A 23763-nucleotide genomic window follows, 5' to 3' on the forward strand; every position below is an offset into this window, starting at 1 on the left:
AACTTGAAACCTAGTGCACACGCCTCACCAGACATCAGACACGTCCACAGACACGGCCCCGATAGCATCCTCACCCCAGGTCTCTGGGGGAGGTGTGTGTGCCCCTTTCCAAGCAAGGAAACCAGCAATTCTACCCGATAGATATCAAGAGAAATGAAAACACAGGCCCACGTAAAAGCCTGTACACAAATGTTCACAGCAGCAGTATTTACAATAGTCAGGAAGCGGAAACAACACGAAGGTGCAACTAATGAACAGATGAACGAAATGCAGAACGTCCATACAACGGAAAATAGAAATGAAATGCTAACACAGGCTACATCATGCAGAAACCTTGAAACCACGAGGCTAAGTCACAGAAGCCAGACACAAAATGTCCACTTACACGAATTATCTAGAGTAGGTAGAAAGAGTTCATAGAAAGAGAAAGTAGGTTAATAGTCAGGAGGGGCTGGGATAGGGAGACAGAAGGGGAGTGAGTGCTAAAGGGTGTGAGTTTCTTTTTAAGGTGACGAAATGCTCTAAAATTGATAATGGTGTGCATGCGTACTAAGTCGCTTTAGTTGCATCTGATTCTCTGAGACCCCAGGGACTGTAGCCCGCCAGGCTCCTCTGTCCATGGGATTCTCCAGGCAAGAATACTGGAGTGGGTTGCCATGCTCTCCTCCAGCGGATCTTCCCAACTCAGGGATCAAACCCAAGTCTCTTACATCTCTTGTGCTGGCAGGTAGGTTCTTTACCACTAGTGCCACCTGGGAAACCCCTGATTATGGTGGTGGTCATATAATTCTGTGAATATACTCAAAACAACTGAATTGTACACTTTTAATGAGCGAACTGGGCTTCCCGGGTGGCTCAGATGGTAAAGAATCTGCCTGCAATGTGGGAGACCTGGGTTTGATCCCTACGTTGGGAATATCCCTTGGAGGAAAGCGTGGCAACCCAGGCCAGTATTCTTGCCTAGAGAATTCCCATGGACAGAAGAGCCTGGCAGGCTACAGCCCATGGGGTCGCAAAGAGTCAGACACGACTGACCACCTGGGCACAAGCACAATGAGTGAACTATATGGTATGTGAGTTATCTCTCAATAAAACTGTTATAAAAACATTGGCAAGTGCCATTTACAAGTGGCAGGGATGTGTTTCTTCTTCCCTCACCCTCTTGAATGGTCCCCAGCTTTTATCCTGTTTTCCATGGAGGCTAGGCCAGTTCTGGGTTACACCCAGCTACCTGGAAGATGCTAGTTAAAACCTCACAGAGGGTTGACCATGTGCCTGGCTGGTGCTAAGCAAATCACATCCATGTGAGCTCATTAATCCTACCACCCCCTGAAGTAGCACTGCTCTCCCATTTTACAGATGGGGAAACTGAGGCACAGAGCCATTAGCTAGCTTGGCCACAGTCTCACTGGCTAAAGCAAGGCAGAACTGGGATTCCAACCCACGTCTCTGGAGCAGTCTCAGCACTTCTGCCTTTTGGGTTTGGAGTCCCAAATGAGAGGCCCCAAAGGGTCCTGCCTTCCTCCCACCATCCAGCTGGCCATAGGAGCAGACATGTGTTCCCTTGAGAGCTGCAGAACCCCACACCAGGAGTACAGGAATGTAGGCGAGTCAGGAACCTGCAGGGGCAGGGGGTGTGAGTGTGTGGGTGGGTGGTGTGCGTATATATATGTATATATATATGTGTATATATATATATATATATATATATATATATATGCAAATCCCAAGAGGGTTGAGAACTGGCTGGGCCGGTCCAGCTTTTCGTCCAGCTTTTCATCCAGCTAATGGGCCACACTGAGGCAGCCAGACATGGCCCCTGGGGGCTGTCAGCCCAACTGATGGAGGCCCAGATACAGCTCTTCCCTACCAGACTCTTCCGAGTCCGGTCCCACTCACCGAGATGGGGATCTCTGGGCTGAGCCAGGAAAGCTGAGGTGCCCACCCCGACCCCACCAGAGAAGGGAAGGGACCAGGAAAGTGGATCTGAGTGACAGGCTGGGAGAGGGACATACCCAGCCTCCCTCCACTTACTCAGAAGTTTAACACAGACAGAGATGCTGAGGGCAATGGCCGTTGGCACTGGTAGGTGCCTCAGAAGTCATCAAGCCCCACCTGCTCATTATACAGGTGAGCAAATTGAGGCCCTCAGAAGTGCAGGCACCCGCCCAAGGTCACACAGGGAGCAGCCAGTGTCCATAGCCAGACAGGGTTCAAATCCTGACTGTGCTAACCATCCGTGTAACCTCGTAATGCAGCGCCAGGAAAGGCAAGGGACAGATCAACAAGAGGAGGCTGCGGGAGAGGTGGCGTTCCACCAGCGTGGTCAACATCCCCACCATAGAGGTGGCGCGGTGGTGAAGAACCCGCCTGCCAACGCAAGAGACGCAAGAGATGGGGGTTCGATCCCTGGGTCGGGAAGATGCCCTGGAGAAGGAAATGGCAACCCACTGTAGTATTCTTGCCTGGAGCATTCCATGGACAGAGGAGCCTGGTGGGCTACAGTCCATGGGGTCACAAAGAAACATGACTGAGCTAACTAACACTCACTTTTTCACGTCTAGATTTCCAGGTTACCCTATAGGAGCAGATCTTTCTGGGCAATGGTGTGTCTAGGATGCCCACCTTGACAAGTCGGGCAGTGGGTGCCATGGCCCGAAACCCCACCTGGTACTAATAAAGGGCAATGGGATCCAGGTCTTGGCTGTCTCCAGAAACGGTCCTCTCAGCCCAGCCCAGACTTTGGTCAGACAAGGTGAATGGGTTTCACAAGCCAGGTGGAGTCACACCCTGCAGACAGGGGTTGTTTTTCCAGAGAATCCGCCCTTGTTTTCTTTTCCAAGGCTGAGGATGCTAGAGTCTGGCGAGGGTCCAGGAGGGCCCAGGTCCCATCTGAGGCATGACAAGGGACCCCGTTTCCTTGGCCCAGTCTGCGTATGAGACTCCTGGTGCAAGGAGGGCATGGCCAGGGGGACGTCTGGGGCTGCCTCAGAGTCCTATGACTGGGTTTGAGGACACTTGGGGACAAACAATCGCTGTCTGGGTCTGAGCCTGCACGCACCAGCCTGGAACAGGCGTCTCTTTGTCCCTCAGGATGTGCTCTGGGAGTTAGAGCTGCGGGGAGATGTCCTGGGAGCCTCACGGGGCATCGGGCACCCTCACTCTGTCATCGGAGTTAGAAACTCTAGAAGCACAGCCTGGCCTGCTCTGTGGGTGGCTGCTCACAGCCCAGGAGGTCAGCTGCAGACTTGGGAGCTGGGGCTGGAACCCCGTGCTGTGAAGCCCAGGGGGGTGGGGTCTGGTCAGTGGGCCAGCAGGAAAGCCGATCAGAGAAGTGGGGACAGAGGTGGCACTCCGGGTCACCCAGACTCTGCGGATGCTCCACGTGGAGAAAGACAGAGCACCCAGGGCTTTTGCAGGACCCTCAGCTCCACCTACCGCCAATCACTCCTTCATGCTTTACTTTGGGTGGGGAGCCCCTGGCCCTTTTCCACGATAAGCCGTACTGCAGTATAACCTGGTGGTTAAGCATCTGGACCAAAGGCCGGCGACCTAGATCCGGATCCTGACTCAGTCCTTTTTAAGCTGTCAGTGACCTAACCTTCCTGAGCCTCAGGTTACCCGTCTGTCACTGGGGGTCACGTAGTCCACACCTCTCAGGGCTGGGAGAGAACAGATACAAAGTGGTGCCTTGCAGGCAGCCCAAGTTCTTTGCTTCCACCCAGAGTCACCACCCAGGGATTTGGGCTCCTTTTAAGGAGCTGATAAAAGCTGGCAGCCAAGGCCCCATGTCAGAACCCACAGGCATGGGGGAGCTGAAAAAAAAAAAGTCCCTGGGCCACCCGGGCCATCCACACCGATCTTCATGCAAGCCCAGACACACTCTGCTTCCGCCTTGTGGATGTCACCTCGCCTGGGCATGGAGAATTCACAAGTCACCTTGACATTTGGGAATGTCTCCTCCAGCTCCTGCGGGGAGGGGCCATGCACATATATGGGCAATGAGAGGGCGCAGCTCCCAGCCCCAGTCTGGAGGAACCCTCCTGGGTTTGGAGTAAGCATTAGGTCACTAGGTCTGGGATTTGACGGGTTTAGGGTGTTTCCACCATGAGTTTTGCCGTCCCTGGTCTGAAGCAGGGACACTGCAGATGTGCAGGGTGGAGAGGCTTTGTCTACCCAGTTGTTCAAGCAGAACCCCAAGACCACCCCAGACCCCTGCCTCTGCCACCCCTGACTCCACCTGGAAGAGAGCCCTGTGCCTCCATCCTCTCTCTGGCCCTAAGGCCCTCACCTTGATCAAGAGCATCACCTCTCGCCTGGACCAATGTAACGGCCACGCCCAGCCATCTCCTTGCACTCTGACCCTTGCTGCCCCCAGCCAACTTCTGCACATTTGTTGGAGAGATCTTTCAAAGACTCAACCAGATCTTGCCATTGTCCGGCCTCAGGCTTGTCGATGCTCCAAACACACTCAGAAGAGAGCTCGCTCTCCTGTCCGGGACCCGGCCCAGCCCTTCCTGCTGTCAGCTCTCCCTGCACCCACTGGTCCATTCCTCTCCATCCTGCCCGCAGGGAGGGAAACTGAGTCAGCCTGGCCCAGGGAAAGAACAGAGACTGAGAGAGCTCGGGCAGGTTCCTTAGCCTCTCTGTGCCTTAGTTTTCTCATCTGCAAAATGGGAATAAGAATCAGCCCCATCCAGAGGATGGAGACAGTTCAAAGACAGGAGCCTCGTAAAACACTTTGGACCTTGGACGTGCGTGTCACACCAGGAAGGCTCAGGATTGTTGGAATTTTGGTCTGTTTGGCTCACTGCTGTGTCCATGGTGCCCGGCACAGAGCTCGTCCCAGCAGTAATCTAATGAACAGCTGCTGGCATTTGGAATAACAACATGTGCTGTTTCACCTGCCTACCTTTAATTTCCTTGTCTGCACAATGAGGTTATTGGATCCACTGACTGGGTAGCAAACAGAAAGACATATCTGATAGGTGGAAAATGTTCCCAAGGCAGATAGGGTGGGGGCTAGGTTGATTTGCTTTCAAGGCCACTGCTGTCCAATAAAAACAGAATGTGAGCACATTTGTAGTTTAAATCTTCCTAGTAGCCATTTGAAAAACATAAAAAGAAACAGGTGAACTTAACTTTTATACACCATTTGATTTAACCTAATACAGCTAATGCTGTATTAGGCAATGGCACCCCACTCCAGTACTCTTGCCTGGAAAATCCCATGGACGGAGGAGCCTGGTAGGCTGCAGTCCATGGGGTCGCTAGGAGTCGGACACAACTGAATGACTTCACTTTCACTTTTCACTTTCATGTGTTGGAGAAGGAAATGGCAACCCACTCCAGTGTTCTTGCCTGGAGAATCCCAGGGATGGGGGAGCCTGGTGGACTGCCATCTATGGGATCGCACAGAGTCGGACACGACTGAAGCGACTTAGCAGAAGCAGTGGCAGCGGCAGCAGCTAATGCAAGAAACATAAGGGATGCAGGTTCAATCCCTGGGTTAGGAAGATCCCCTGGAGGAGGGCATGGCAACCCAGTCCAGTATTCTTGCCTGGGAAATCCATGGACAGAGGAGCCTGGCAGGCTACAGTCCACGGGATTGCAAAGAGTCAGACATGACTGAAGTGACTTAACACACACACACAGTAGAGCTAAACCATTATTCTGATAGTCAATAGAACGTTATTAAAGAGACGGTTTACATTCTCTTTTCCTCACCACTTGGCATGTGGTTTACACTTGCAGGGCACCTCAGGTTGTTCTACGCACATCTCACATGGCAAGTGGTTACCAAATACGACGGCACAGTTCTGGGTGATTCTGCAGCCCCTGGACCGCTCTGCGATAAGCCCACAATGACTGCAGCCCATCAGTTCTGCCATAATGAAGCTGGAGGAGGCTCGGAACATTAGTGCCTGGCACCTGCGTGCATCATGCATCATAAGGTAGTTATCAGCATCCGCGAGTACATGCTAAGTCACTTCAGTCATGTCTGACTCTTCATGATCCAATAGACTGTAGCCCACCAGGCTCCTCTGTCCATGGGATTCTCCAGGCAAGAATACTGGAGTGGGTTGCCAAGCCCTCCTCCAGGGGATCTTCCCGACCCAGAGATCGAACCCACATCTCTTACATCTCCTGAATTGGTAGGTGTGTTCTTTACCCTTAGTGCCCTAGGGCCACTTAATAAAAGGTCATTTCCTGGGACTTCCCTGGTGGTCCAGTGGTTAAGGATCCACCTTGCAATATAGGGGATATGGGTTCAATCCCTGGTGGGGGAACTATGATCCCACATGCCGTGGGGCCACTGAGCCTCAACTAGAAGCCTCAACAATGAAAGATACCCTGTGACACAGTGGAGATCCTGTGCCCTGCAACTAAGAACTGACACAGCCAAGTAAATTAATTAATTGGGGAAAAAAAAGGGCATTTCCTTTGCTTCGCCAGTGTCCTACCAGACCCACACAGACTGGCCAGACACCTGCCCAAGGGCAGGTCTCGTCTATGGGTCTCTGGCTGCCTGACTTCAAAACAATCCAGGGCTCCCAGCTGTGCTCAGCAGAGCGCGGTGCCTGGGTACGCAGCGCCAGAGCACACAGACCACAGCCCCACACCCTTTCCCGGGCCCCAGAGCTCCAGCGTCTCTGCCCACGGCCACGGGCCAGAGCCTGCCACGTAGCCTGCTCCAGCCATGCCACCCTCCTTCCTGGGAGAACGGCCTCTTTCCTGACCCACCTCCAGGGGGTCATACCACTACAGAGGGGCCACAGCCCTACCATAAGCCCCCACCCCAGCAGTCGCTGCCCGCCTAGAACTGTTCTGTCACCTGTTGGTCACGCCCAACTTGCTTTTTCTTTCTGGGCATCAAGATGGGAACCAGCAGGGACCGGGTGTGGCTGATGGTGATGGCCCTTCCTCCCTGGCCAGCACCACCTCACCTTCCAGGCCTGAGTCAGTCCCCACGTTCTGGTCCTTGACGATGTCCACAGTCCCTCCCTTTTGGGGTTAATTCTGTCTTAGTGGGTGCGAGCGGAGCCAGATGATCAGTCTCGGAATGTCTGGCATGCACAGGAGCCCACACCTCTCCTGGGAACCAGCCTGTCCCAGCCTCGCCCCTCCTAGAGTCCAGAGAAGGGGCCTGGCCTCCTGTTCCCCATGGTCAACCCCTTCTGGGTCCTGCCTGCCTCCAGGGCCTAAGCAGCCCTCAGAGGAACCTCCAAGTTCATCTTGGGTGCTAGGTGGCCCCCAGACCCCACCTTCTTTAAACACTGCCAGGCTAGAGAGAGCAAAGGCTTTCACTCCAGGATACCTGCCCTGTCTCTACCACAAAGGCACACACAGGAGGTGCAGGAAATGACTGAAGAAATGCACAGCCAGCCAGACACTGAGAGGACTCACTAGGTGCCTGTCACCTGCTCAGCCTATTCCTGAAACACCTCCTGACGCCTGGCAATCTTGGGAGAAACATGCCCTCATGGTAATTGGGGGTACTTTTCTTAATTCTATTAGGTGATAAACTTTTGGACAGTAAGGATTTACTCATCTTTTGGGAGGACCCTTCTGTAGCCTTTAATTCCAGGCTTTGCACAGGCTTGGGGCTCAATAAATACATGTTGAATTGAGCAGACACTTTATAGCATGTGAATAATTCTTCTCTCCTCATTTTTCAGATGAAGATAACTGAGGCTAAGAAACCTGCTCAAAGTCACACTGTTAGGAAGTGAGGGTGTCAAGATCCGAACAGGTGTTAGAGCCACCTCCTCAGAACAAAAGGGATGTCAATATTGCTGTTCAGTTGCTAAGTCGTGTCCGGCTCTTTGTGACCCCATGGACTGGAGCACACCGGGGTTCCTTGTCCTTCACCATCTCTCTGAGCTTGTTCAAACCATGTCCATTGAGTTGGAGACGCCATCCAACCATCTCATTCTCTGTTGCCCTCTTCTCCTCCTGCCCTCAATCTATCCCAGCATCAGGGTCTGTCAATACTATTCCACAAACTGATGCGGAGAGATCAAGGACATGAGACAAAGCAGAAAGGCGTTCACCACCCAGGGGAGCACAGTGACTTACATCTCGTTGGCATCTTCAGCAGTATAATTATCCCAGTTGTTGAGTAACCATCAGTGGTGGTAGGTGAGGCTGAGTCATTCATTCTCCTAAGATGCCACCACGAGGGGCTCCCAGCCTGTCCCTCTGAACAGGCCATTCAGGGCGAAGGAACTGGTATGACGGAACCCCTCCCTGGGCCATGCCCTCCCCCAGTGTCTGACATGCGTTCCTGCTTTGATCCTAACAACCCATCATCAAGCTTGGTACTATTACTGCTTCTAGTGCAGATACATAAACTGAGCCTGGGCAGGAAGGGAGACCTGCCTGGGGCCAGAAGGTTAGTGTCCATGCTGGTGACTGTTGCCACCCCCTGTCAGCTTTCCAGATCATCAAGATTTCCAGATATTCAGTAATTGCTGAATAAATTTTCACCACACCCCCAACTCCTTGTCATCTCTCTGCCCCTCTTACAGGCCCTGGGGACAGGCCCTTCTCCATCATCAAGTCCCTGGAGCTGTCCACATGCTTAAAATGTCTATTTAATTCAACACCTATTTGTTGAGCCCCCAGCCTACACAAATCCTGGAATTAAGAGCCACAGAAGAACCTCCACCAAAAGGTAAGTTAAGTCCTATTGTCCAAAAGTTTATGGTATAATAGGCAGGATTTAGAAAAGCTCTCCAATAACTGTAATTCCAGAGATTCAGACTGTTTGGGTCAGGGTATTTTCATCCACTCTGCCCACTTCAGGCCTCATATCCTAATTTAATTGTGAAAATAAAGGTCAGTCCCATAAAATGCAAGAAGAGAGCAAGAAGGAAACAAAGAGAAAGCATGATAAATAGGAAATACAAAATATATGGCAGGAGCAGGTCCAAACCCAGCAGTCAGTACAATAAATGAGAATGAGTTAAACTCAACCGCTAAAAGATAAGACTCTCAGGGGAGAATAGGAAAACAAAACAAAAGCCAGCTCTACGCCATTTTGTAAGGCACATATCTAAAATAAAATTACACAGGAAGGTTGGGACTAAAAGAATAGAGTGCGACAGACCAGGCAACTGCTGCTTTAGCTGTTTGAAAGGAAGAGCAAGGTGAAGTGGTGGCTCAGCAGTAAAGAACCTGCCGGCAAAGCAGGAGATGTGGCAAGAGCCATGGGTTTGATTCCTGGGTCTGGAAGATCCCATGGAGAAGGAAACGGCAACCCACTCCAGTATTCTTGCCTGGGAAATCCCATGGGCAGCCCATGGGGCTGCAAAAGAGTTGGACGTATCTTAGCGACTGAACAACAACAAAGGTACACGTAACTCTATGGACAAGTTACGTAAACACCGGGTTTGACGGCTGCACATCAGAAGACTGAAGTCTGGGCCCTGCCTCACTGATTTTGACCTAACTGGTCTGCCATAGGACCTGGACATCACCTGCAAGGCTCACATAATTTTTTTTTTTTTAATTTGGCTGTACCAGGTCTTAGTTGCAGCATGTGGACCTAGTTCCCCTAGCAGGGATAGAACCCGGGCCCCCTGCATTGGGAACTTGGAGTCTTAACCACTGAACTGCAAGGGAAGTCCCAAAACTTGGGTGATTCTAACGCGCTGGCAGGGCTGGGAACAAGGAAACGAACTAGAGTCATGTGCTGCAAGGTCGAGGAAGAATTCCCAGGTCTCTGCAGGAAGGAAGTCTTGTAGAGAACAGTACTCAGAAAGCATCCAAAAATTACCAGACTGACAGGTCAACTGACCGACGGGCTCCCTACTAGAAACCTCAGTGATAATTAGCTGGGTGTGGAGGATTTACTGTCTACTAATCCTGGGGAAGTAGATTCTACAGTGAGAAGGCTGCTGGTGGAGTAACTACAGCTCTGTTTCATGGTTTAATCTGCTTCCACCCGGGGAAGGCCTCCCTACCTTGGGGCCTCATGTCAGGCGTGTGCTTTTGGGCTCTCATTACAGACACACACACACACACACAAGTTCAAACCTCTTTGAGAAACACCAGGGTGTGTCTTGGAGATTTTTGCAAGATTTAAATGGGGCTCAAGCCAACTGTGACAACCCCAGTTGTTAGGACATCATTCCGGGTTCAAAACCAGTGGACTAGGAGTACTGGCCTCCAAATAGCAAGCACCTACTATGTGCCTGCTGCTTTTACTCACATCATCTCCAGTTCTCTCCGTGATTCTACACGCCTCTAATTTGTAGATTCAAAACAGACCTCTCACTGCTGCTCACTGAGCACCTACTATGTGTGAGGCATCTTTCGGGGGGTGTGGGAGTGACCACGTGGTCTGCAAAGCCCCTACCTTCATGAAGCCCACAGTGGGGCAGGAAGGTGGCCAGCAGCAGCACAGCTGACGAGAGGCACAACTGGGCCTGGAAAGCAGATCCATGGCTCCCAAACCCAGGCTCTTTCTACTCCACCTCCATCCCTGACCTCAGCCTCAGCTTCCCTCTCAGTAACATGGGGGTTTCATTGCCCAGTTTATAGTTGGGAAGAGTCAGGTTCCTGGTGCAGAGCAGCAGGACTGGATCCTCCGCTGTTCCTGGCAGCACAAACTTGGAATCCTTTCTCAACCTTCAGCTGGAACCCGAAAGTTCCCATCCCAGCGTGGAGAAGTGAAAAGCCCTCAAAACCACGAGTCTGACATCTGAGCCCCGGCTGCTGGAGCAGCAAAGAATTCTGCACAGGACTGTCTTCTTGCAGCCCCGCAGCCTTCCAGAGTCAGCAGGCCACGGGTGGGGTGGAGCCTCTGGCCAGTCAGCTGTGCATTTATAAGACCTGACAAGCCCTCTGTCCAGGAAAGGATGGGCTGGGCGACCAGAGGGGACACCCCTGCAGCCAGCTCATCTGCTCCGGGCTCAAAGCCGCTGAGACTCTAAAACATTGAGCCTCACCTGGAAAAGAGAGACGAGGGCACTGATGTCTAAGAAGGACAGTACAGTCATAATTCAGGACGGCTGCTCCTCTGCACCTCAGCCTCAGAGGCTGTCACATGTCCACACCTCTCCCAGCTCCTGGCTGTGGTTCCCTCCCGCACTTCTGAGTCTCCACATCCAGAGCCCTCCATTCTTGCTCCCCAGGCCTTGGACATCTCCCCCTGCTGAGGCCCGCTCCCTCTTCCTCCCTGCCCTCTACCTGCTGACTGGACTTGGATCCAGAACTGCAGGCTTCCCTCCAGGCTGGATCAGCTGCCAGCCCCCCTGGTCTAGCCCACCCCTCACTTTTAAAAACTGAAAACTCTTAACCTAGCTCAAATGTGCAGAAAAGTATGGAAAAGAATGCCACCAAGACTTCGCTGATGTTCCCACTCAGCCATACGTGTTTCAGATTTTTTTCAAAAACAGTGTTATTATTCAGTACCCTCTGAGCCCCCTCCTCTGGGGGAGCATAATTTTGGAGCCGCTGGTTTCTCCCTCAGTTCAGTTCAGTCGCTCAGTCGTGTCTGACTCTGCAACCCCATGGATTGCAGCACGCCAGGCTTCCCTGTCCATCAATAACTTCTGGAGCTTGCTCAAACTCATGTCCATTGAGTCAGTGATGCCATCCAACCATCTCATCCTCTGTCATCCCCTTCTCCTCCTGCCCTCAATCTTTCCCAGCATCAGGGTCTTTTCCAAGTTATTTGCATCAGGTGGCCAAAGTATTGGAGTTTCAGCTTCAACCTCAGTCCTTCCAATGAACATTCAGGACTGATATCCTTTAGGATGGATTGGTTGGATCTCCTTGCAGTCCAAGGGATTCTCAAGAGTCTTCTCCAACACTATAGTTCAAAAACATCAATTCTTCGGTGCTCAGCTTTCTTTATAGTCCAACTCTCACATCCATACATGACTACTGGAAAAATCAGTAGTTGGACCTTTGTTGGCAAAGTAATGTCTCTGCTTTTTAATACGCTGTCTAGGTTGGTCATAGCTTTTGTTCCAAGGAGCAAGCGTCTTTTAATTTCATGGTTGCAGTCACCATCTGCAGTGATTTTGGAGCCCAAGAAAATAAAGTCTGTCACTGTTTCCATTGTTTCCCCATCTATTTGCCATGAAGTGATGGGACCAGATGCCAAGATCTTAGTTTTCTGAATGTTGAGTTTTAAGCGAACTTTTTCACTCTCCTCTTTCACTTTCATCAAGAGGCTCTTTAGTTCCTCTTCACCTTCTGCCATAGGGTGGTGTCATCTGCATATCTGAGGTTATTGATATTTCTCCTGGCCATCTTGATTCCAGCTTGTGCTTGATCCAGCCCAGTATTTTGCATGATGTACTCTGCATATAAGTTAAATAAGCAGCGTGACAAGATATAGCCTTGGTGTAGTCCTTTCCCAATTTGGAACCAGTCCGTTGTTCCATGTCTGGTTCTAACTGTTGCTTCTTGACCTGCATGCAGATTTCTCAGGAGGCCGGTCGGGTGGTCTGGTATTCCCATCTCTTGAAGAATTTTCCAGTTTGTTGTGATCTACACAGGTTTCTTCCTAAGCCTGTCTTAAACTTTCACTACATATTGGCGTCTGCTTCTATAAACATACATGGAATTACTTTGTATGAATTTTTAAATTTTTTATTTTTTAAAGAGTGTTTTTGTTACTACGATCTCTCAGTTTCTTCTTCTTTTTTTAACATTTATTTATTTGAATGTGCCAAGTCTCAGGTGCAGCATGTGGGGTCTTTAGCTGCACCATGAGGAAGCTAGTTCCCTGACCAGGGATGGAACCCAGGCCCCCTGCACTGGGAGCTCAGAGTCTCAGCCACTGGACCACCAGGGAAGTCCCTGAACGAATGTTTGTAAATGCACACAAATGTGCTGTCTGTGTCCCTAGCTTGCTCTGTTCACACCATGTGATGCCTCCGCAGGCCGACGCGCGTGGACGCCCACCTCGCTGTCTCGTGACCCTTGCTGCTCCCTCTCCACCCATCCCCCTCCTTTGCCTCCACTGTCTCTGCACTTGTCACACAGCATTGTTGCAGCCTGTTTACAGAGAGCACAGAAAAAGGGGGTGGGGGCAGGGGGCCCGGGGCCCTCTGCTCAGGATCCCTTATTCTTTTCCGCTAGATAGAAGCCCCACCCGCCCACCCCGTTTCTTGGTGGGGACGAGTGCGTGCGTGCGTGTCTTGTGTGTGAGCATGTGTGTCTGCATCAGCCTGAGATGTTTCAGGAGGGGGATGCCTCTGCAGGCCCCCAGGGCCACCCTCACTCATTCATTCACTCATTCAGCACACGTGCCGCCCTGCCAGTCTCTGGGGGAGACAGACCTTCATCTCCATCAGACCACCCAACGGCCGCTGAGGTAAGAGTGACCAAGGAGATGGGGGAGACAGTGCAGGAGGTGGATCTGCCTGGGGAAAGAGAGGTTTAGGGAGGCTTCCCCAAGGAACAGAGACCAGGTGAGGAAGAGAAGTGAGCCCAGAGGGGTGGGAAGGGCATTCCAGGCGGGAGGAACAGCATGGGCAAAGGCTCAGGGGCTGGAAGGGTCATGGAAAGGAGAGGGGAATGAACTCATAGTATGCAGGGTGGCGGTTCCCAGGGCCTGAGAGCAAAGGGCAGCTTGAGGTGGGATGAACCAGCGGGGAGGGGGTGGACAGGACCAGACTGACATCTGGCAGGGAGACTCTTGAGAGTCTCTTGGACAGCAAGGAGATCAAACCAGTCAATCCTAAATATTCATTGGCAGGACTGATGCTGAAGCTCCAATACTTTGGCCCCCTGATGCGAAGAGCTGACTAGAAAAGACCCTGATGCTGGGAAAGATTGAGGGTAGGAGAAGGGGATGGCAGAGGATGAGGTTGGTTGGATGGCATCACCGATTCAATGGACATGAGTTTGAGCAAACTCTGGGAGATAGTGAAAGACAGGGAAGCCTGGTGTGCTGGAGTCCATAGGGTCACAAAGCATGGGACATGACTGAGCGACTGAACAACAACAAGAGAGAGCTCCCTGGCTGCCATCGGGAGGAGGGAGTGGGGTGATGGGGCAGAGGCAGGAATGGTGAAGCGGCTGCAGCAGGGGCGCTGGTGACAGGGCCTGGGGGCCCAGCGGGGCTGCCCACTCAGGAGGCAGGGAGCCAAGAGGCCAGGGCAGGGCTCAGTCTACCTGGAGTCAGGAAGGGGCACCGAGGGCCTCGCTGCCTAGGCTCAGGAGGACAGAAGACCCCTTAAAAGCAGAGAGAACAAAGACCAGGGGCCATTTCCGTCTCCCCATTCCTAAGACAGGTCAGGGCAGGCAGGCAGGCTGGAGAGTGGCAGGTGGCACTGGCAACACCCCACACAGCCCTGCCTGGAGCAGAGAGGAGCCAGAAATGTCTTGACAAGGAGCCTTGGACATGTTCTCAAAGGCAGCTTCTCCCCCAGCCCCCAGGGCCCTCCAGAGGCCCCTCACTCTCCTAGGAGTGTTGCCTAAAAGGTATGACTTGAGGTAAGCCTCTCCCCAGATGAGCTCCCTGACTGTGTCTGAAATGCCACCATTAGCAGCACTGTTACAGGTTCAGCTCCGTTCTGTCCTGAATCTAATTCACCAGGTCTCGTTCCCTCTGCAACAGCACTGGGCAAGTGAGGGCAAAGCCAGAGAGAGGGGAGGTGGAAAGGGTTGCTGGGCGGAGTCAGGGATACAAAACCCAGTGACTCCACCATCTGGCCTGGGGCAGTCCCCAGAGACAGCACCAGCCCCAGGTTGAGGTGGGGAGCCCTAGTTTCCTTCTCCAGGGGCCCCAACATTGGCCATGTGTGAGCCGTGAATGCAAGGCGAGTGCCTTTACTCTGGGCCTCAGTGTTCTTCTCTGTGAAATGGGACACCAGCAGCAGCCTTACAGGCTCGGTGTCAGAAGGAGATTTTATATATATACATATATATATAAAACATCCATGGCTGTGCTGGGTGCACAGCAGGTGTTGAGAAATGGCTGGGTGGATCACTCCAGTTCTGGCTACCCACGTAGTGCGAAGGGAACTTTGCTGACAGGGCCCTCCTGCAGACTGTTCGAGCCTTGCAGCTGACACTAATCAATGCATGCAGGTGTGTCTTTCCACGTGTCTTCTTAAGGTGTGTGTGGGGTCCACATGAATGCTAGGCTGAATGAATGGGAGCCAGCTGACCTCCTGTGCCCCTGGGGCAACAGCCTCCACAGCTGGAAGGAGCCCAGCTGCCTGGTCAGCTCCGTTCTTAGCACCATCCTCATCTTTGGGGCTCAGCTGGTAAAGAACCCGCTTGCAATGCAGGAGACCTGGGTTTGATCCCTGGGTTGGGAAGATCCTTTGGAGAAGGGGACGGCTACCCACTCCAGTATTCTGGCCTGGAGAATTCCATGGACTGTATAGTCCATGGGGTCACAAAGAGTCGGACACGACTAAGCGAGTTTCACTTTTCATCTTTAACAGCAGTGTGCACTCACCACTGTCTCTGCCATGACTTACTGAGCACTCACTGGGAGCTGGGCCCGTCGCATGCATTCTCTTGCTTGAGCCACTAGCGACCTCACCAGCTGATGGCTGCCGCAACACTCCCGTTTCACAGATGAGGAAACTGAGACTCAAGTGTTTTGTGACCTGCCCAAGGTCACACAGCTCAGGAGAGGCAAAGATGGGGCTTGAACCCACACCTGGATGACACGCTCTTAATCACCGAGGGGCCCAGGGTACCCCAGCTAGCTTCCAGGAGGACACACGCCCCTTTCACCAGCCTCCAAACCCTTGGGCCCTGCCTCTCCCACAGGATGTCCCCATTAGGACTGGGCCATTCTTCTAGGACTTTACCTAGGTGAGGTCAAGAACTGAGGCCAGGCTGCTGGGTGCTCACTGGGACCCAGGTCTGGGTAGAGGGGCAAAATTAGCCCCATTTTACTGAGGGGGAAGCTGAGGCTCCTAGCGAGGCCAAATTTCTTTGCCAAGCTCAAACACAGGCAGAGTTCAGTCTAACTGCAGAGCTGGGTCTAACCATCCATCCCTCGCAGACAGGTCACACACCTCCCCAGGAAGTCCTCCCCGATAATCCAGGTCTCCACCCTAACCCTGACAGATCTCACTTCAGACCGTCAGGGAGCAACAGGGCCGTCAGGCTGGAAATCTCATCTGTCCGGCTCTATGTCCCCCCAAACTCTCAGTGGTTCCCATCACCACCATGACACAGTCCTGCAACCACAGTGGAAATTAAGCAAAATTCCATCAAATGTAGAGACTGTCAACGTCTCCTCCACAGCTGCCCCTACTCCTCGGAATGGCACCCCAGGAGTTGGGGTGCGCTGCCTGTCTATTGCGGAGTTCAGCTCAATCCCAGATACATAGCAGGTGCCTATTTAAATGTATTCAACAGTTATAACTATCACAGCTGCTGTGGATCGAGGCTTCCTGTAATTCTCAACCCTTTCCCTGCATTATTTCATTTAATCCTCATGCCAACAATATCACCAGGCAGGTAGTATTTTTATGCCCATTCCACAGCTGAGAAAGCAGAGGCTCAGAGAGGCCATGCAGCTCTCCCCAGGTGGCACAGCTGGAGAGCAAGGACTGGCCAGGGCTGTACTCTCAGCATCCAAGCAGGGCGGTAGGACCAGGGCCCCTCAAGGCCCTCCCCGCTGAGCTGGACACTATCCTTGGTGACCCTGCAGCAGCAGCCTGACCCTGTCATTAGCTCAGGTGTGAACACCAGTTCCGACACCTGTCATTAGAAACCAGGGCAGCAGGAGCAGCGGAGTTCACACCCAGTTCCAGCTGCTACAAGGCTGACAAACAGGGAGGGGCAGTTTTCTCCTAAGGGGCTCTCCACGAATTTCTGTTCACTTGTGCCATCCAAAGCCTGTGACAGCGGGGTTGTGTGCAAGTCACCTGGCTCCTGAATTCCCTTTGCTGGGGGCAGGGATGCTGACCCTCACTCTGGGCACTTCTATGTGCCCAGGGCAGCGGGGGGGGGGGGGGGGGGAGCGCGGGGCGGGGCGGGGCGGGGGAAATCCTCCCCATTGTTATGTTGGCTCCTCCCAGCAACCCCACATGGAAGATATTAGTACCAGGCCTGCCTTGCAAATGAGGAAACTGAGATTCAGAGAGGTTCCTGAGCCTTTCTGGAACCAGAGGCGAGGTGTTCAACTGACCACCTCAATGCTGAATCTCACTGGCAACCCTGCCCTCCCCCAGACAGAAGAGGAAGCCCCCAGAAAACTCAGGGTGCAAGAGTAACTTGGGGGCCAGCACCCTGTGACCAGTGACCACATCTTAGAGCTATGGGTACAGAGCCAAGCACTGGGTAACACTCAAGAGGCTACCTTCGACCCTGCAATCTGTTCCATGAACTTGTCTCCACCAAAGGGAACATGCTGGGCTGGCAAGACCATGGTCACCTGGCATCTACACAGGGCTGTGACTGTGCAAGGCCACAGGGCCCAAAGGAAGAATCTCGTCCTATCTTGGGAAGAATCGGGGAGGGCTTCCTGGAGAAAGAGACCTCCAAGCTGAGATCACACATTCAGCTAGGGGCAGCGGGTGGCTGCCTTGGGCCAGCGGTATTGCGAAGTGCAGGACCCATGCCCATTAACCCTGAGTCCCCGAAGCTGTAAAGGATGTTAATTGCTTCCTTCCTGCCCTCTGCTGGGAAGGCCAAGACCCTCCCAGATTGTCCAGATTCATTATAACCTTTTGTTAGGTCCAAGCCCAGCCCTTGGGGGACTGGACGGATGAAGAGCTGGAAGAAGGGGAGGCTCAGAGGGATGAGGGAGGCGGAGAACAGGGCGGGGCTGGCCCATCTCCTGGTGTGTGGGTGTGTGCGTGTGTGTGGAGGACTGGAGGGGCCCTGATCTTGGTCAGGGGAGAACAGCACAGCCCTCCCTGGCTGGCACAGAGCGCCTGATTGTGCAACATCTGAAAGAATAGTTCAGGGACTGGATGGGACCCCAGCTGGGTTGGAGAGCCAGCTGGACCTGGCCACTGAGGAGCGGCGTGCAGAGCCCTGCCCAATCCCTGGGGTTGGGAAAGACCAGGGAGGCTTGTATGTGTGTGTGGGGGCGGGGAGATCCCGGGAGGGGAGGGAAAGAAATGCTTCTGAACTTGAAACAAGGCAGAGGGGAGAAGGGGCAGTGGGGTCACAGGGGAGTGGAGTTTCTGCAAAGCCTAGAATTCAAAGGCATGGAGGGCCCACCCTCTACGTCTCAGGTGAGGGCACCATGAGATGGCTGGATGGCATCCCTGACTCAATGGACATGAGATTGAGCAGACTCCTGGAGTTGGCAATGGACAGGGAGGCCTGGCTTGCTGCAATCAACGGGGTCACAAAGAGTTGGACACGACTGAGCTACTGAACTGACTGAATAAAGACATGGAGGGCCCACCCTCTCCATGCCATGCCCAGGGCGCCTGCACCTGTTAGACAGGTCTGCCTGGGGTGGACCACGGGGGCAGGGTGGGAGTGCAGGCCAGGGTCTCCTCGCCTTCATCCCTGACCTGGGAGGGAGTGAGGGACTGCTTCCAGGGGAGGGTGTCTCAGATGAGGGCACTTTGGGGTGGATACACTTGGGGCAGGTGGGCTCTGCAATTAGTTTCCCCACCTGCCTGAAGCCCCTTGTTGGATAAAGGCTCCCTCTCAGCTATAGCCCCTGCCTCCTTTTCCCTAGAGAGAGGCCAAGGAAGGGTCTGAGGTCTTGCCCCCTCCCTCAATCTCAGCATCTCCACTGAGGTTCCCCTAAACCGGTTATTAAGTGAATACATTAGGCTTACCAAGCGGACGTGGGCTGCCGTTTCAACGCAAACACATCTTTCAACGCAAACACATCGAGACATGTCATTCCCTTCCCAGGCGGCCCTGGGAACCGGAGGCTCTCAGAGACGCCGCCAGTTTCGGTGCTGGTTGGTGGAGGGGGGCGGCGGGTGCTAGGGGCAGCCACGCCCCTGAGAAATCACTCAGGGAGAAGGCCCCACCGCCCTCCCAGGAGCTCCGCAGACCTCGGGGTGGGGTAGCGGGTGTGGACCAGGGGTGCCTCAGCCCGGGTTCCCCCAGCCCCACACCCACGGATTCCTCCGAACCAGGCTCTGGAGCGCAGGATGGCAGGTGCCGGAAAGTTCTGCTGCAGGTGGCACGTTCCCCGCCCCCCAATTCGTCCCCTCACCTCTCGCCTCCCCGACTCCAGAAGCACCTGCGCGCCCCTCCAAGGAGCGTTGGTGAACGTCCCCAGCCACGCCCCCCGCTCCAGCTCAAATTCACCGCGTGGGTGCGCCCCTAGACGGTGCTTCTGTCCCTGCACACACCCCCGCCCCCGCCCCCGCTTTGGGTGTAGCGTCCGCCGGACACACCACTCTCCACCCAGGCGGTGCTTCCTGGCCCGCGAGGACCCCTGGCCCAAGGGCGACCGCGGGACGCGGAGAACCTCCCCACCCCCCTGTGACTCCACCTCAGTACCTTGCTCTCTAAGCGCCCAAGCCAGTACTCTCCCGGCTCCTAGAACTTTCCGGTGCCAAACAGCGTGTTTTCCTTCTGCGCCCCCGGCCCACCTCCATTCCCACCTCGGCTGTGCTTCCCAGCTCAAGGGTGGCCCTCGGGCGCCCGCGTCCCCGCGCGTCGCGCACTCCAGGCTGGGTTCCCCGCTCCGCGGGGCTCCCAGGGCGGTGCGCACCCCCTCCCAGCCGCCGCAGCCCCGGAGGCCCGGCCGTTCCCCTCACGGCCCGGGCCGCGCATCCCGGCCCAGTGCGGCCCCTCACCTGCGGGTCCGAACCGTGGGGCTATATTTGCCTTTGTTTCTCTTCCTGAAGAGCGAGTTCATGGTGGCGGCCGGGCGGGGCGGCGGGTCGCTGCGCCGGGCTGGGCACTGGGCGGCGGAGGCCCCTGCGCGCACCGAGGAGCGGGCAGCTGGCGCAGGTGAGCGGGCGGCGACGCGGGAGCCCCGAGTGTGGCGCGGCGGCGGGGGCCGGTCACTACTCGCGGGGGGCGGGGCGCCCGCAGGCCCCGGCTCCCCCCGCCGCTCCCGAGAAGGTGGCGCTTACCTTCCCGGGGGAGGGGCGCCGGGTGGGCGGGGCTTCCAGGCGCGCCCTCGGCCAGGCTGGAGCGAGCTGGGCGCCCGGCCTGGAATCTGGGTGGGGACACGGGGTCCTGGGAGGACCCGGCCTATCCCACCCCACCTCCCAGCCTGGACACTCGAGAAGCTGGGCAGGCGGGCGGAGGCGCACTGGCGGCTCTCCCGAGCGCGCTCCTCAGCCCCCTCGCCCCTGACTCCCGGCCTGGCGCACGCGCCCCAGGCTGAGGACCCTCACCCGGGCCTCGGATGCCCCTCTTGGGCACCGGGGCTCCCCTTTTTTGGCTGACACCCAGGTGGGGCCCCCAGTCAGATGGGACAGCCTGACGGATCTCTATGCCCCGATAGCTAGTCAATTACTCTCAGGTGGCAGGACAGTCGATGACAGCTGAGAAAAGGGAGCTTGGGAGTGCACCTTGATGTTGTTTAGACGCTAAGTCGTGTCCGACTCGTTGCGATCCCACGGACTGTAGCCCGCCAGGCTCCTTTTTTCCATGGGATTTCCCAGGTGAGAATACAGGAGTGGGTAGCCATTTCCTTCTCCAGGGGATCTTCCAGACCCAGGGATCGAACTTGCGTCTCTAGGATTGGCAGGTGGATTCTGAGCCACCTGGGAAGCCCCGGAGTGCGCCTGCCTGAGTTCAAATCCTGCTGTTATGAACGGTCAGCTGACTCTTCAGCAAGGCTTCTCTCTGCTCCTAGCCTCGGTTTCCTTTTTCTGTCAAACAGTGGTAACAACCGCACCCCACGCCATCGGGGATTCCTGTAGATAATTCACACAACACTTCACACAGTCCCATGTGCCAAGTTACATCTGTGCCAGCAGAGGCCAGTCACACCGGGGCCCTGCTGCGCTGTGTGTCCTCGGAGAAGGCTGCAGTTAGACAGCTGGTAACCCGGGTCTGGCCCTGAGCCAGAGTGGGGCCCTGATAGCAGGGAGCGTTCAGCATCCCTCTGGAGGGCACTGCGGGTCCTGAGCCCAGCTGGGAAGGAGGAGCACCCAGTCCTCAGGGGAGATGCCAAAGGGCTCAGATGGGGAGCAATGATGAGGGAAGGAGGCAGGCCCCCCACCCCTACACTGAGCATCCAGAGTCCTCAGGCCAGTCACTTCCCCAGCCGCTTTTTATTTAAAAAATAAGGAGGTTGATTCCTACAGGCTTTTCCTGCCCCAGACCCCAGAGCATTTGAGAACAGTGTCCTGTAGGCCATGGGGTCCCCCAACCTCCAGTATCTAATGCCTGATGATCTGTGGTGGAGATGATGTAATAATAATAGAAATAAAGTGCACAGTAAGTGTAGTAGTGGTGGTGTAGTTCAATGGTAGAGCGTGTGCTTAGCATGCACGAGGCCCCGGGTTCAATGCCTGGCACCTCCATTTAGGAGTTTCTCCTTACTGGGAGGAGAGAGTTTATTATTGTGGGGAGGGAGGGGATATATATATATATAACTGATTCATGCTGATGTATGGCAGAGACCACCACAACATTGCAAAGCAATTATCCTCCAATTAAAAAAAAAAAAAGTAATGTGGTTGAATCATCCTGGAACCATCCCCCCCCAACCCCGTCCTTGGAAAAATTGTCTTCCACGAAACCAGTCCCTGGTGCCAAAAAGTTTGGGGATGGCTGCTTTAGGTCATCTGTTGTCCCTGCCATCACAGGACTTCAGTGTTGAAGTGTTACAGAGGTTCTGGGAAAACCTTATTTGTTAGGGGGTAGCTGCGGTGGGCTTAAGGGGGTCTGCGGATCCTCCTACAGTTGCTTTCAAAATGTGTGTGTGTCCAAATGCACATTTTGAGGGCAAGGGTCTATCGCTTTCAGTGGGCTCGTTCATTGGCTCATTCCACAGATACGGGCATTCTCCCAGCCATGGCTGCCTGGTTCTGCTACGTAGATGAGGAAAGGGAAAAAAAAAAAAAAAAAAAACAGTAAAAGGCCTTTCTCTTAAGGGAGGGGGAAAGACACATGCTAATACTACTAACAATACATTGACAACTTCAAGTTGGGATCTGAAGACCTAAAAAGGATAAAGGACCCTGGGAGGAGCAGCAGCTCAGCTTCCTCGGGGGAGCTTGTAAAATGCAGATTCCGGGGTGTGACCCCCCTCCTGATTGGGGGGCCGTGTGCAGGAAGGGTCTCAGGAGTCTAAACTTTTAGCAAGTCCCCCTGGTGGTCCCTGGCCCCTCTATGAGAAACCAGGAGTGAGGGATCTTGCCTGCAGCTCTCAGATAGGGAACCCTGTACAGACCTTCCAGCCACACCTAACCCTTCTCTCCTCTTTGAACTTAGCACTGCCCTGGCTTCTCTATCAGATGCCCCTTCTAGATGGGGAGTTCCCCACCAGGCAGCTCAGTGCTTGAGCAATTCCCTCCAACCTGAAGGGACTTCCCTCCCCTAGTCTGAGGTTAGCTCCGGGGGTGGGAGTGGGGTGGGACCTAGAGTCCCACTACAAGCGTTGGGCTTCCTTGGTGGTTCAGATGGTAAAGAATCCACCTGCAATGCAGGAGACCTAGAGACTATAAGTCCAGACTACAAGTCCATTGGAAATAGGTGTCAGGGAGGAGCCCAAGGCTTCAGAACACACAGCTTGGTGGTGGTGGTGGGGGTGGGGGTGACTTGGGGTCTAGACTTGGCCTGAAGTCAGGACAAAACTTGCTCAGCCTGGACCCCTTCCTGTGCCCCCAAGTGAGCCAAAGGGCTCAGGAGGGAATACTGTCCAACCCCCTGTTTTATGGCACAACTCTGCATGGAAACTCTTTTCCTTCCTTCTCCGGATTGCCTTTCCCTTGGAGAGTAAATTGGGGTCATTCACGGCAGCACCGTTGCTAGGGAGGAGATCCTGGAAACAGCCTGATGGCCACTGGGATGGGGATCAGGTGGTTAAATAACCCAGAGCGCATCTACTCTGGAAGACTGTGCAGCTGGAAATGAATGAGATGTGGAATTCGTTGTCAGGTGCCAGGAGCAAAGTGTGAGAGAGAAACAGAGAATAAATATGCCCATATGTACAGAAAATTTCTGGAAGGATCCACAAGACTCTGTTAGCCATGAGTCCCCTCAGGAGACAAATCTGAATTTTCATTGTACGCTCTTTCATAGTGTTTGCATTTTGCTTATTTTTTAAAACTTCCTTTGGATATTATTTTTATATGTGCTTGGATTAATTTTTCAATGTCTTTTTTCAATTACTTTCTATTTTTTAGCCATGTGGCATGTGGGATCTTAATTTCCCAATCAGGGATTGAACCTGTACCCCTTGCATTGGAAATGCAGAGGTTTAACCAGTGAACCACCAGGGAAGTCTTTAGTTACTTTTAAAAGACTCATTTCAAAATGACCCAAGCCTGGCATTCCCACTTCCCAGACCCTTCCCTGCCTCCACTCCCTACTTCAGGCCCCTCTGTTAGGGTCCACTACACTCTATGGTGTTAACCTCCTTCCTTGTCAGTCTTCCTTACTGGACTGAAAGATACTGGTTGATAAGGATTATGAAAGATACAACATTTGGGCAAAATAGAACCCATGTTAAGGAAGGAAGCCTCCCTACCTTCAAGTTGCTGATAGTCTAAGGCTGGAGACAAAGAGACAGCAACTACAAAGCCAACTGGGCTGAGTCTAGGGAGATGAACCTTATCAGGGCTCCAAAGATGGGGTGGGGGCGGCAGCTCGGGGAGCCCTGGTGTTCTCACTCAATCCCTTTCAGCTGTTGCAGCTTGTACACAGGTCATTTTGTCC

At 53.9% G+C, this 23763-nt stretch overlaps 1 protein-coding gene and 1 non-coding gene across 4 annotated transcripts in view; one reads left to right on the plus strand and one right to left on the minus strand.

The window, feature by feature from the left end:
* Positions 1 to 19954, minus strand: part of PPL (periplakin) — a 47813-nt gene extending 27859 nt beyond the window's left edge. For 2 of the 3 annotated variants that reach the window (XM_055562089.1, XM_055562088.1), the window contains exon 1: positions 18741 to 18912. In XM_055562089.1, the coding sequence (XP_055418064.1) occupies positions 18741 to 18808 (68 nt within the window). In that variant the 5' untranslated portion in view covers positions 18809 to 18912. Of the gene's footprint in view, positions 1 to 18740; positions 18913 to 19718 lie in introns of those variants that run through there. The other variant, XM_055562090.1, reaches the window with a different exon arrangement.
* Positions 19955 to 21332: 1378 nt separating this feature from the next.
* TRNAA-AGC (transfer RNA alanine (anticodon AGC)) lies at positions 21333 to 21404 on the plus strand. The gene has a single exon. It is a non-coding gene; the product is annotated as a tRNA-Ala (tRNA).
* Positions 21405 to 23763: the final 2359 nt, after the last annotated feature.

Source organism: Bubalus kerabau, chromosome 23 (genome assembly GCF_029407905.1).
Source record: "Bubalus kerabau isolate K-KA32 ecotype Philippines breed swamp buffalo chromosome 23, PCC_UOA_SB_1v2, whole genome shotgun sequence".
Taxonomy (NCBI): domain Eukaryota; kingdom Metazoa; phylum Chordata; class Mammalia; order Artiodactyla; family Bovidae; genus Bubalus; species Bubalus kerabau.